At 56.7% G+C, this 14,432-nt stretch overlaps 1 protein-coding gene across 1 annotated transcript; it reads left to right on the top strand.

The window, feature by feature from the left end:
• Nucleotides 1-1,341: 1,341 nt before the first annotated feature.
• Nucleotides 1,342-13,133, top strand: TBATA (thymus, brain and testes associated; the record flags this gene model as incomplete). The annotated part of the gene is made up of 10 exons (XM_081268230.1): nt 1,342-1,432; nt 2,236-2,251; nt 2,574-2,809; nt 4,321-4,476; nt 5,387-5,466; nt 6,649-6,825; nt 8,727-8,808; nt 9,537-9,681; nt 12,059-12,111; nt 13,093-13,133. The coding sequence occupies 10 exons, from the start codon at nt 1,342-1,344 to the stop codon at nt 13,131-13,133; spliced, it is 1,077 nt and encodes a 358-aa protein (XP_081124356.1).
• Nucleotides 13,134-14,432: the final 1,299 nt, after the last annotated feature.

Genomic DNA, 14,432 nt, shown 5'->3' with positions numbered 1-14,432 from the left:
GTGTCCCACGAACGTCTCTGTTACAAAGAGTCCCTTTTTTTGGTAGGCAGGTGGATTCGGGGCTTCCAAACACCCCCTCCTCAAGCATCAGCATCTAATGTGCCAGGGGCCGCCTCCTGTCTTCAGGATGCCCAAGCCTTCCTTAAAAGGAAGATGAGAGGTCTGAGAGTCCCCTGGGCTCTGGTCCCCTGGCTATGTGGCCTCAGCAAGTCTTTCCCCTTCCGTGATCTCAGACAAGGCCAGCCCATTGTACCCTAACCCAGCAGAGGTGGGCACTGCGGCGGTTCTCTGGGGTCCATTTTCAGAATATGCTGATTTCCTAACCCAACCCCATCCCTAGCACTTTGGGATATATTTATTTATTTGTCAGGTCAATAGATTTAGCTAGATCATAATTTTTGGTTTCAGCCTCTGCCATCTTTCCCCTCCCCCTCACTTAGTTTATTTAATAGTCGAGCAAGCGCCCGTCAATGTAGTGCCCACACCAAGGACTAGAATGTCTGCACTGGACATCTCCGCTCTTTCCCTACCCAGAAATAGCCGCACTGGGAATTTTACATTTCCTTGTTTTTTTTTGTTTTGTTTTGTTTTTGCTTTTGTTTTGTCATTTGATCAAATTTATGATCATTTTGCTTGTCTTTGAACTTCTATTTATAGAAAGCCTTTTGTGCTACAAGGTCTTCTGAAACATACTTTCCTCAACCTAGCATTGTATTTTTTGGGGGTTGGGGGTGTTGGGGATTGAACTCAGGGGCACTCGACCACTGAGCCACATTCCCCAGCCCTATTTTGTATTTTATGTAGAGACAGGGTCTCACTGAGTTGTGTAGTGGCTCGTCATTGCTGAGGCTGGCTTTGAATTCACGACCTCCTGCCTCAGCCTCCCAAGCCACCGGTATGACAGGTGTGCGCCACTGCACCCGGCCTAGCATTATATTTAAAAGCGACGTCATGTGTAGCCATGGTTCTCTTATTTTCCATAGCAACAGAATGTTCCCTGGTCTGAAGGTAACACAGCCTATTAGTTCACTCTCCTGTCGTTGTACTCTTGGGTTGATGCAAGTCTTTGCTATTTGAGACAATGTAAGGAATATTCTTAAGAATGGCTAGGTGATATAGAAGTCAAGGTTCAATTTCACAAGATATTGTCCCCTTTGGTTCTGTTTCTCCCTCCTGCCGCTAGTCCATGAGAGCTCCGGTTAACCATCTGGTACGCCGGGCTTACCCATTAGAAATCTTACAATGGCCACGGAGGTGAGGTCTCTGGATGAACAGCCACTGAGGTAAAGCCCTGAATTGTCACCTGCAGACTGAGGAGTGGGGGCAGAGCAGGGCAGGTGGATGACCAAGGCCACCCTGGGGAAACTCCAAGAGTGGGGCTCCAAGAGAAGCAGCCTCTCCTCGCCTTCTGAGGCCAACAGCCAGGACCCCAGTGGGTCTTCAGCTAAGTGAACACAGGGTGCAGGCACCCCACCCCACACCCCTGCCCCAGCTGCCACCAGACAGGGAGAAGACATTAACAAGAGACAGTGCGCTGATCGCTGGCATGTGGGGACTTCAGGAGGCGGCTTCTGGGACAGAGGAAGCAGCTAACTGTGGCTTTCAGAGAAGGTTTGCTTTATTTCTTTAACTCTCAGATACCACAGAAGCAAATCAAGAATGGGACAGGAAACGCAGGGGCCCAGGCACCAACATCCTCCTCGGAGGGTCCAAGGACATCCAGACCTGCTGAACATATCCAGGGTCCACCTACACGCCTCCAGAGGGATTTCCTTCAGCCAGGGACACCTGGAGAAGGAAATACAGACAACCACCAGGCAGGTGGGAGTGGCCCGCTTTGGATCCTTGCTGAACTGACCTTGACCTCTCCCTGTGGGGCAGAGACAGCTCCTCCAGAAGTGGCAGGGGGCAGGGACCTGAGAGGCTGGCCTTTAGCCGAGTCCAGTGAGAGCCTGTGGGAGGCTTCCCTGCAGTGTCACAGCCCTGACATGTGCCCATCAGCTCTGCGTCTCCTGGGAAGGGGCCCTAATGGGGGGCAGGGGCTTGCCTGACTCCAGATCTTGTTCCTGGACGCTGGGTCTGGGCCAGGACTGTCCCTGAGGGCCTGGGGGAGGATGACAGCCTGCAGCTGGCTTCTCTGGAGCTGCCAACAGTTTGGCTTGGGGAGAGGCCCTTGCTGGGGCCAGCCCCCCTGCCCCGGTGGGTGTACATAAGGGGCCTGCGGCTCCATCCCAGCTGTCTGGAAAACTGGGTGGGTCTGAGGCTTCTCTTTCTGGTTTTAAATTTGATCTCTGGGAGAAAACTGGGGTCTTGAGAGATTTCCTCTGAGCTCTCTCAAATGGATCCTAGTTCCCTGCGGAGGCATCTTAGGAAGACAGAGGCTTCCCAGGACTGGATTGCACCATTGGGAAAGACTCTGGGGGAGCTAAGCTGGATGCCGTGGGTGGGGGGAGAGGTTTGATTTCTGAGTGTCTGGGGACCGGGCTCTAGGATGAGCTCAGAGCACTGGGTTTGGGTGGGCCCTGATGCCAGGAGGAGGCGCTGTTCATTTCTCTTTAAACACTCTCCTCCAGTCCAAAGGCTGAGCTGAACCTCGAGAAGAAGCCAAGGCACTGGCCACAGAGCCTAGGGGACAGTGGGCCACAGAAAGAGTCGGTGGTCCCAGGCATTGTGGATTTGGAGCTGACCCGAGAGAAGATGAGGAGCCCCAAGGCCATGCCCTCTGGCACCTACCGCTTTGGCCGGCTCAGCCACCACTCCTTCTTCTCCCGGCACCACCCCCACCCCCATCACGTGACCCACATCCCAGGTAGGGCCAGGTCAACTGGGTCTGGCTGGGGGTGGGGGGATGACTGGGGAGACCACTAATTGACCCTGAGGACTGAGTCCAGCCCACTTCCAGGCCCAGGCCCAGAGAGCAGGGGCCTGGCCAGTGACCAAGCCAGGATGAGTGAAGCACAGGCTCCAAAGGCAGCCCTGGGGTCCCCCATGGGGTTCCCTCACTGCTCTCTAGCACAGGCCCTCGGCCACCCGCTTGCCCGTCACCAGCATTGACTGGGTTTGAACTAGAGGATGATGCTTTCGAGGTCCTGGGGATAAAACAGGCACAGGGGCTGCTGCCTGGGAGCTGGCACCCAGAAGGGAAAGGGTCGGAAGCAGGTCGGGGCAAGTGCCATTTTTAAAAGGTGTCAGGCAAGACCAGGCCAATAACCAGACATTGAGTCAGGAACCAAAGGAAAGAAGTGTGGGGACTGTGTGCGTATCAGGGACAAGCATGCCCCAGGCGGAGGGATCAGCACATACAGAAGCCCCGAGGCCAGAACACCCTGGTTGTGCCCGAGGGACAGCCAGGAGAAGTCCCCGCTCTGACCACAGCAGAGGAAGGACAGGGAGATGAAATGACATCAGAGGGCAGCAGGGCCAGATCAGGTGGGCCTTGCCGGCCACTGGGTTAACCATTAAGCCACCTCGCTGCATCAGATGGCATCTCCATACCGCTCAGTGTACAGAAGTGAAGGAAGTGAGATATTTTTCTGGGCACAGTGGCATAAGCCTGTCATCATCCCTGCCACTCAGGAGCTGAGGTGGGATGGCGAGTTGGAGGCCAGCCTCAGAACTTGGCAAGACCTTGGCTCAAAATTTAAAAATAAAAAGGGCCGGGGAGGTAGCTCAGTGGTAGCCCCCTGGGTTCAATCTCCAAGGCTGCAAAAAGTAGAAAATTAAACAAAGAGGTGAGGCCTGGGGAGGGTGGGGAGGAACTGGTGTGGGTCATGGGCAGGAGAGAAGTGAAATGCCAGGTGGCGTTCAGACGACAGGTGGAGGTTGATCCAGGTGGAAGCTGATTGAAGTCAGAGGGAGGTGTAAATGTGACGGCCATGAGAGGACAGCTGGTGTTTGAAGTCACAGTCACCCGCACTCTAGGGGGACAGGTTCTCCACCCGTGAGCCACCCCTCCCCATCTCCAGACTGATAGAAGGCCAAAGTTCTCTCCAGAGGGTCTCTCCATCTCTTTCCCTGTGGATCCATGGCCCTGCCATAGGAAGCCAGAAGGACCCCAGGACCCGGGTCCCATGAAGGATGGGATCTTGTCTCGCCTCTGCCCAACTTGCTGCATGACCCTGAGCAGGTCTCCCCTGACCCCCACCGATTCTCAGTGTCCTGTGGCTGAGGCGGTGGTTGGTTCCGGGGGTTGCAGGGGCCCTCCTGCCTCTGACGACCTATGGAGCCAGAGCTCTCCCTGCCCCACAGCCTTTCTCTGGCCTCCCAGAGTTCCCAGGGTCCACTCAGACCCTCCATCCCACAACCTCTAACTCTTCACAGATTTCACAGGGAGGCCTGTCTGTATCGTCAGGAACAAGCTCTCTGCAAGCCCCTTGCCTCATTCCTCAATCTTATCCCAGTGTCTGAAGGTGGTACCCAGCATCTCTGTCCCCATTGGGGACCCACAGTCCAATCGGAACCCCCAGCTTTCTTATGGTGGGTACTTGGGCCACACCCTTCTCCTTGGGGGCTCCCACCTGTACCCCAGGGCTGCCTCACTTGGGTGGATGTCTGAGAAGGAAAGGGCCATTTCTCTTAGGTCAGCTGAGTCCATCAGGAGGACCCTGCTTCCCCCCACTTTCTTGGTGGGCCTCATCTCTGTATCCCTACCTCAGCCCCAGGTCCTAGTCCTCAGAGAGGCACCCCTGCTTGGATTTGAGGTGATTGACGAATAATAAAAAGCAGAAGACAAGTTGATACTGGCAAAGTCATGTGACCGACAGCTACAGACAGGAATGACATTTAAAATATTTAGTATTTCAAATACGCACAGGCCCCAGCCCATCCGAGCCAACCACCTGGGTGCTAGAGCAGCACTCCGCGGCTTCCCCCTGCCAAGCCCGCCCTCCCTCTGCTACTGCCGGGTGGGAGAGTCAGGTTAGTGGGGGGGGGGGGGCCTGGGGAAAGGGCTGGCCAGACAGGCTTGGAGGGCTGGCTGCAGAGCTTTATGCCCACCCCTCTCAGAGTTGCTTGGGGTCTTAATAACTGGCTCAGCATACCTCCCGAATCTCAGTCCTGGCCTCAGGTTCCCCAGGAGGCACAGCTAGACAGACCACAGGTATGTAGTCGCAGTAGCCCAGTGTCTCCTGGACCTCCCAGCAATGCCGCAGGCAGGACAATCCACATCATCAGTCCCTTGTAGAAGTGAAGTGACCACACACCTCCCACCTGTGGGGCAATTCCTAAGGCTCCTCCTCCAGGACCCCACCCCCCCTCTCCCTTGAGACTGGGCAGGGAAGCCTGGAAAGGAGTGGGGAACTCTTCTACCTAGAACCTTCCCCACCCTCCCAGCCCTGGGGCCCACAGGGGAGGAGCAGGGGCCCAGGATCTTCTCCCCTCCTCTCAGAGGCCTGGAAGAAGGAGCTGAAGGAGCTGACTTCAAGGGTGGTCACGTTCACCAAGGAGACAGAGCAGAACAACAAAGAGGTGGGTGCGGAACAAAAGTGCCAGGCTAGGGTGACAGGAAGTCGATCCGCACCTTTGTACAGAAGTTCCTTCAGAGCATGGCTGGAGGCCCTGGGAGAAGGGGCCAGAACACAGGCACTAGGAGCGGGGTGAGGGTCAGAGGAGGACAGGAACAGACCTCCTGGGGAAACCCAAGCAGGGCTCCCTGAGAAGTGGGTGTTTCCCAGGGAGGCCTTCTGAGCAAGATCTCAGACGCTGGCAGCTGCAGGACCTCTCTAGACACCAGGAGCTGGAGGACAGGGAAGGAGTGGGCAGCGATAGGGGAGGAGGAGCCTGACTTTGAATGTGGGGAGCACTTCACTTCCCAGCTTGGAGGGTCTGACCTCACAAGGAGCAGAGAATCATGGGAAGGCTTCAAACCAGATGGGGTGACCTCATGGGTACGTTTGATAAAATGGCAGAGACAATTCAAAGGCAGCTGAAGGTGCTCCAAGGACAGGCCTGGACTCTTGCAGCAGAGGCTTGGACTCTTGCAGCTGAGGCTGGCCCTGACCCTTGTCTTGGGCAACCAGAATGGAAAGGCCGGGGCCTGGCTTCTGGTTCCTACACTGAGTGCACTCATTCAGGGCAACTGAGCTGTCTGGGCCTCCGTTTCTTATCTTTTAAACGGGGAGATGGATACTACAAGACTTAGCTGAAATTTTAAGGGAAGGAGGCCCCAGGCCTTGTGCCCAGAGGCCAGACTGTCCGAGACAGAGAGTGGCAAGCGGAGGGGCCTGACTGGAGGTATCTGAGCTATGAATGGAGGTGGGCAGAGGGTCCTTGATGCAGGGTGCTGTGTTCCAATCTCTGATGGGCTGAGGGGAGGGGCAGCCAGGAGGTCCGGCCTGAGAGGAAGAAGCAGAGCCACTAGGTGTCCCAGCTGCCAATCTTAGATACTGCGTTACTGGGAAAAAAGGCTCTGCAAGGTTGAGCCTGTGGTGAAGGGCTCACTGGGGCTGAGCCTGGGATACTCAAAGATGGGCCTAGGACAGGGTGGGCGTGGCCTGGCTGGCATCCTGGGTCCCCAGCAATGCTATGACACTGGGATTTGGGGAGGCAGGTAGCACCCAAGAAGTGTGAACTGGCCTCCTCATCTTGTCCCCTCTGTCCTCTCCCTACCTTCTCACTGGCTCCTGGAGTCTCTGGTCACTTTTGTCCCAGCAGAAAGAGGAGCCTTCGAGGGAGCAGGGAGCAAGGTACTCAGCGGAGACGGGTAGGCTCATCCCGGCTTCCGCCCAAGCTCTCAATCGCCATGGCTCCCAGCAGGACCAGCGGAGCCACCTTTCCAGCAGAGATAGAGGAGTCCAGACCTCTGTCTTGCAGAACCAGGAGCTGCTGGTGAGCCCCACTCTGGGGGCAGAGACTGTCGAAGTCCCTGTCCCCAGGCTACCACTCTTCCAGACTGCTTTAGGGCATGGCCTGTCCTGGGAATGCCCACTCCAGCAACTGTCAGGAAAACCCCCACCCTGGGAGTCAGCAGCCTGGGCTCCAGGGCCCTCTGCCTCTGGAGGACCCTGTCCCGTTCTGTGTAAGTCCTTCCCTCTTCTGGGCCTTGGTTACCTGATGCATCCAAACTGGGCGCAGGCGCACGTTCCCCCGGAAGGTGCCTTAGGCTGTTCATGAAGGCCGCTGCAGGGGTGGAGGACTGAGACCCCTGCAGGTGGAGGTCCTGCCTGGGGCACTGGCAGATCACCCTGGAGGCTGAGTCTCGCAGCCTGCAGACCCCACTGAGAGGGGTTTAGCCTGCTCAGAGCCCCCTTCTCCATGCTCAAGTTTACCATCACAGCTGAGATGAGTCCTTGCCTCATCCAGGGGGTCAGCACACTGCAGGTCCCTGGGACGCTGACCTATGTCTTCTAGGAAAGGTCAGACTAGCATCTCGTCACCTTCCTGCCACCAGTGTACTCAGGCAGGCCGGGCCTTTGGGGCCTTCTGACTGTCTAGCACCGTGGACAGAGCAGACAGGGCCGGGGATCCCCATTCCACAGATGGGGGGAAGTGGCTGCTGAGGCCTTGCCAAGTGGGTTCTGTGGCCCAGGTCCCCAAAGAAGGAGCAGCATAGCAGGTACTAGAACCAGCACTTTCTCCACCGCAGGGCGGCCCCACCGCGCCTGGAGTTAGGTTCTCAGGTCCTGTGGGGAGGGGGCACAGGGCAGGTAAGTTGGATGCGGAGCACGGAGAAGGGCCCAGGGGCAGATCAGGGTGGGTCATACACAAGTAGGTCTTGGGGGTGAGGGTGGGCACCCAAGCAGGCAGAGGCCTGGGGAGGGGTCCAGCCCATTTCCCATTCTGCCAAGGACAAGACAGACCTGCTGGGGTCTGAGAGGCCCCAGGAAGACTGCCCGCCAACTACTGAGGGAACCCACGTTTCCTAGGACTCCAGGGGCTCCATCTCCCTCCATGGGCCCAAACTCCAGTCCGCCATAGCCACTTCCACCGTAAACCGCTCGGCCGAGGAAGCACTTGGGTCTCATCCGAGGCCGAGGTGGAGCTCCTCCTGATGCTACCTGGCTGGCGAGCACAGGGGAAAACGGGCCCCGAAGTGGCAAAGATGCCAGAGGCTGAGGATGCGGGGATGAGCCCTGGGTGCCCACTGACCGGCAGGAAGGAGTCCCACGCTGAGCAGCTTGCAGAACCAGCCTGCCCCGACCCTCAGGCTGCCCACCGCCAACTCCCCACCACTTTGATATCACCTTCAGGCACTGAGAGCTCGGGTGGGATGGCCTCTGGGGTACCCGGAATTCCCAGATAACGGACCCGGGCTTGTGGGACTCAGTGCGTCTCTGAGGAGGTGACTGGCCAGCTCTGCCTGTGCCTTCCCAGGGAGGGACCCTGGGGTACAGCCGGCCCAATGAGGCTCTGGGAATGAGGTGTCCAGGGAGCTGATGTGTGAGGCTTCCCTCCGCCAGACTCCCTGTCGGGGGTCTTCCTCTCTCCAGGCCTTGGAGTCCTTCCCTGTCCAGTGAGGAGGTTAAGAATCTCCCTCCAGGGGACTAGGGGGGTGACTCAGTGGTAGAGCACTTGCCTAGCATGTGTGAGGCCCAGGGTTTGGAAAAAAAGGAATCCATGGCGTTGTGAGAGGAAGTCCTCCATAAGAGGCAGACAAAAACCTCTTGCTGGTTTGGGAACAGCTTGTGGCTCTGGGAGCCCACTGCAGGGGGAGGAGCCCTTGGTGCCCCAAGTCCACACCTGCCCGCACTCCTGGCTGGGCCTGAGTCAGGCCCGTCATCCGCCTGCAGATCCTGGAGCTCCTTTGTCAGATCCTTCAGACGGATTCGCTGAGTGCCGTCCAGTACTGGCTGCTGTATGCCACCCCCACGGGTGAGGACCTGGCCACAGGGCCCCCTGCCTGAGTGGACACTGCCAAGGCCCCGCCCTTCTTCTTGGGCTCTGCAGGACTCAGATGTCCCAGAACTCCCGCCCCAGGGCCTTCCCTCCAATTTTCTGCAGCTCCAAAGTAGCCTTCCCCTCCTCCCTGCGCCGCAGCAGGTTTCTGAGGCCACCTTGGAGTTGACCCCTCCTTTGAGCTGACCCCAGGGCTAAGCAAGGAGGGAAACATTCAAAGATCACACTTAGCAGACATAGTCCTTCACACATCACAGTGGGAAACACACACACACGTGCAAATACAAGAACACTCGTGCACTCACAAGAGAGTACAAATACACTCCAGATACAGATTGGGACAGTGGACGGAGGGCGCCTCTCAGGGGCAAGGTGAGGACTGGGGAGAGCTGTGAGACGGAGAAGACTTCCTGGGTGGGAGAGTGAAGGAGGAGGGAGAGGGGGACGGGAAGGAGGAGGAGGAGGACCCCCAGGGGAGGATGGTGGCCAAGGAGGGGGGTGGGCAGGATGGAGTGGGGATGGAGGCAGAGACGGACGTGGAAGGACTAAGTGCTTCCCGAGGCGGGAGAGGTAGGGGCCTCCTCTGCAGGGACCCGTGGGCAGAACGTGGGATGGTTACAGAAGGCTGCCCTTGACCTTGGCGCTAGACACCCGTCGGGGACAGGAAGCGGCTGGGGCTGACTCTGCCTGTGCTGTGCTTTCAGAGAAGGACCTTGCTCTGGCCCTCCTGCAGAGGGAGGTGTCTCAGCTTCTCCCTCAGCCCTCAGCCTCCCCTCCAGCAGAAAGACTCTTGAACCAGCCTCAGCAAATTCAAGAAGCACCTCAAGAGAAGCTGCACTCACCCTCCAGGTGGGCCCCACACCTGCCCTTCTGTTCCTAGAACTGCTTCCTCAGGCTCAGCAGCTGGCCTCCGGGGTGAGGCCTGCAGAGCCCAGAGACGGGAGCTTGGCTTTGGCCAGCGCCTGGGCTGACAGTGACCGTCCTGGAGCAAGAGCCCCTCCCCCAGGAGGGACCCTGCGGTTGTAGCTGAGCTGTCTGGAGGTCCAGTCAGCCTAGACTCCGCTGCCTGCTGTGTGTGGGGAGGAATGGGTCCCAAGGCAGGGCGGGCAGGCTAAAGTAAATGTTCAGAGTTTTACTGGAGCAGCTGACTGGGTGTATTAATGCTGATGTGTATTGACTTGGGGCTGGCTTGGAAAGAATAAGTTAATTGGAAGCTGGAAAGGTTGGGGTATCTAGGAGGTATTTAGGTGACCCTTCTAGTCTAGAACTCTGAAGGCTGCCTGGGGGTAGTGGCATACACTTCAGTCCCCAATGGCTGGAGGAAAAAGGGATGAATCAGGAATTAGGGAAGGACCCACAAAGCAGGTGGCTGGAGTCTGCATTCAGGGAGGCTACCAGCAAGGTGGAGGGCACATTTGCTTGAAGCTACTGACATCTTACACATCTTGAGTTTAACAACAACCCACAGAGGCAGTATCATCTCCATTTCACAAATGAGAAAATGGGCTTAGGAACATTTGAATAATGTGCCCGAAGCCACCTGGCTAGTCAGCAGAAGAGCTGGGATTCAGCCTCAGGCCTGTCTGACCACCAGCCCAGGAGCACCCAGATTCATCCAGGAAGCTTGTTAAAAATGTACTAGCTCAGCGGCAGCATGTTTGGCCCGCACCAAGGCCCAGGTTCAATCTCCAGCTCTGTAGAAAAGAAAAGGGCAGATCCTTGGAGATTCTAATACAGCAGCATGTGGGTGAAGGAAGCAGGCTGTATTTGAAAAAAAAAAAAAAATGGTTGTTCTTTTTAGATACACATGACAGTAGAGTGTATTTTGATGTACCATACATACATGGAGCATAACTTCCCATTCTTGGGGTTGAACATGATGTGGAGATTCACTGTTTTGTATTCATATATGAGCAAAGGAAATTGATGTCTGATTCATTCTACTGTCTTTCCCATTCCCCTTCCCTTCGTTTCCCTTTGTCTGATCCAAAGAACTCCTAGTCTTCCCTCCCTCCACCCTTACTGTGAATCAGCACCTGCACATCAGAGAGAACATTCAGCCTTTGGTTTTTTGGGACTGGCTTATTTCACTTAGTATGATAATCTCCAGTTCCATCCATTTACTGGCAAATGCCATGATTTCATTCTTTTTTGAGGCTGAGCAATATTTTGTTGTATATATATGCCACAATTTCTTCACCCACTCATCTGTTGAAGGGCACCTAGTTTGGTTCCATAGCTTAGCTATCGTGAATTGAGCTGCTGTAAACATTGATGGCAGTGTCCCTGTAGTACGCTGTTTTATGTCGAGGAGTAGCATAAGTGGGTCAAATGGTGGTTCCATTCCTAGTTTTCTGAGGAATGGGAAGCTGTATTTTTAATAATCACCCAAGTATTTTTGGCAGAGACTAGGAACACTAATGGCATTTGAATGAGCAAATCAAAGGATGGGGAAAGGCCATCTCAGGGAGAGGGAGGAGCCCGGTGATGGCATGGATGTCAAGAATGCATGCATTTCTGGGAATGCACAGATTTCCCGGGAGGTGAAGCTTGGGATGGCTGGAGCGCCGGTTTGTGGGCTTGGGCAGGAGACAGCGCTAGAGAGAGGGCTGAGGCTTGTCGCGGGCCTGGGTTTTGTCACTGGCCCTGAACTTGGTTTGCTTTGCCTTGTGGAGCGTCCAGGGGAGGAACACCACAGTGAGAAAGGGAGGCCCACTGTGACCTTGGCCGAGCGATCCCTATGAGTGGCTGTTTCACCCTCTCTCTGCCCTCCCTGGAGTCACAGTGGGGAAATGACAGTCTGCCCAAGAGGTTGGGACTGCGTAAAGCCACATGAAACAGGGAGCTCTCCGCAGGCTTGGAGCTCAGGAGGGAGCTCTGTTCCTCACTCCAACCGAAGGCTGTGTTCTCCTGTCCTCCAGGAGGATGCCAGGGGCTGAGCCAGGGGCCACCTACTGTGGCACCATCCCACAACTTCAGGGATAGGAGGGCATGGTTCCCAGTGGCCACAGCAGGCATGGGATGGCATCACCTGAGTCCTGCTTGGGAGAGGGAGGCAGGCAGGCCGCCTGGGCCCAGCCACGGACAGCCCACTTCCAGCCCTCCAGGAGACGCGGTTTCCCTCTCTCCAGAGCATGCGGCTCAGTGCACATGTGTCACCCACCTCCCCGCCACCCACCCCCTCTGGGGCCTGCCTCCCTAGCCTCTCCTTTGTTTATGTTTATAGTCAACTTCTGAAGGCAATGAGAACATCACGGGTACTGAAAACCGGAAACCCAGGTAAGATTCCATGCAGCGGGGCATTCTGGGGGCTCACTGAGGCCGAGTCTGGCTGGATTCCTCAGGGCAGTCAAGGCAGCGTGGAGACGGGTCCCTGCCCAGGGAAGCTGCTCATTTCACCCATTCATTTAATATATATTTATTGAGCACCTACTATGTGCTGGGCTCTGGGGAGCCACTGGAGAAGAATTCCTGCACCCTGGGCTTGCACCTTAGTGAGGAGTACAGACACCTGAGGGGGTGCTCACTGTAGGGTGGATGCAGCGGGTGAGGAAGACTGGGGAGGGGAGGGTTCCCTGAGCTGCACCACAGGCAGGACCCAGCCCTGCTCAGCTCCACGAAGAGCCGCTAGCAGAACCCAGCCCCGACCTGGTGCATTGGTGGGGAGCAAGCAGGCCAGGGTGGCTGGGGCCTATGGATGGGTGACAGTGGCAAGAGGTAATAGGACCCAGGCAGGCAGGGCTGTCCTGTCAGACAACAGGTGTGTGGTGTCACAAAGAGGGCATGGGGTGCTCTGGAGGGTTATAGACAGGGTGGGGTGTGTCCCTCTGACTGCCTTGAGGGGGGTGGACCGTGGGAGACGAGAGGGGGTGAGGGAAATAAGGGCAGGGGCTGCCACACCATCCTGGTGCCTGAGACCAGGGGAGGGGATGGGTGGGCTAGAGGGGAGACAGGGGGACACTCAACCTCCATGTACCTAGGCCTTGAGGGCCTGGAACAGTGTGGCATACAGCAAGCACTTAATCGACAATGTTACCTGGAGTTGCAAGAAGAGAGGGAGGTGGCGAGGCTCAGAGTCCCAGGTCCCAGCACAACCAAGAGCGGAGGCTGGGCCTGACCCCGGCCTCCCTCCCTACATGTGCTCATGCAGTTAACTGAGGCCCTTTCCAGAAGAGGGGTCTGCCCTGGACTCTCGGGCAGCTGCTCAGGAGGCCCAGCCCTCCACGTTCTCTCCTGCTGCTCTCTCTCCCTGTCCCCCAGATTACGTGGGAAAAGCCCAAGTCCTCCGGGTGTACTCGTGAGAGGACACAGAGAAGGCGCCCCCGCTGAAGGCAGAGCGCAGAGGGGCCTCCAGCTGAGTCAGAAGACCCTGTGTTTCCGGTTCAAGCGCAGCCCCCCAGGTTCAGACCCTGCACCTCAACAGCAGCCCCGGCTTTCCTACCATAAAAAGTCTACTAAATAAAACCCTGGCCTCCCTGCCAGAGGGCAGTGCACTCTCCTCGCCGCAGCGGCTGTGTGCTGGGGGGTTGGTTCAGAGGGGGGAGGGCTGCGCTGAATCCCCCTCCCACCTGGAGCCCAGGCACCGCTGCTGCCTCCATGGGGCTGACCCGGTTCTTCTGTCTGGAGACCTGAAGGGCAGAGACCTGGGGTGGCCTGAGGAAGGTGCTCTGTCCTGCCTGGGGCCAGCGCACACAGTGCTGTGGGTGCTTAGCCCAGAGGTCAGGGAACCTACAGGCCCCCTGAGAACGGCCATTACCATTGTTGAGTTTCTACCATGTCCCGGGCACAGAGGCAGCGATAGGATGGCTGATAGCACTGTGTGAGCTGTCCTACCTAGTTCATATGCAGTGCTGTATTTGATTCTCCCCAAGCCCCACGAGGCCGAATATTGATATCATTGCTCCATTTTGTAGATGAATAAACTGAGGCTAGGACCCTAGAAGTCGGACTCTAGAATCCCAGCTCAGAACCCCTGCCCTCTACTGTCACCAAAGCCATGGTCACACTCCTGAAGAGCATGAGCATTCACTAAACGGCAGTTGGCAAAATCAAGGAGCAAAGGGACATTATATAAATGTCACCCAGGTGGTAGCTGAGATGTCTCTACCTTTTGAGGTCTGGAGACGCTGGGATTGTCTGCAAATTCCCTGGAAAGCTGGGGTGGGTGGGTGAGGGTCATGGTCCCCTGTGGCTCTGAACTCCTGCTCCGCACACTAGTTCCTGGGCCAAGTTCATGTGCTCCTGGTGACTTCCAAGCCGCCGTGCTGCTCCTCCGCAGGCTCAGGGGGATGCTGCTGCCACCCCCACCCCCAGCCTTCCCAAATACCCCACAGGACTTCCTGTGCAGTGGGCTTCGATCAGGATCAGCAGGTGGAAGGGGATTTGCAGTGAATCTGGCAAACAGCTTCACATTCACTGTCCAACACTGTTAATCCATCAGTTACCTGACACTGGGGACGGAGTTCAGGGGCAAATTCCCAAGGCTGGCCTTGAACCAGCTAACCGCCTTGTTTTTAAAGTCCTTGGTCACTCTTTTACTATGCCCTTGTCACCTCCCTGGCTTTATCCTCACCCCTGCCACAAGTTTGTCCCCAGAAAGC

The sequence above is a fragment of the Spermophilus citellus genome (genome assembly GCF_964194105.1).
Source record: "Spermophilus citellus genome assembly, chromosome: 15".
NCBI lineage: Eukaryota > Metazoa > Chordata > Mammalia > Rodentia > Sciuridae > Spermophilus > Spermophilus citellus.
Note: the sequence above shows the minus strand (reverse complement) of the source record. Positions and strands in the feature narration are given on the sequence as shown.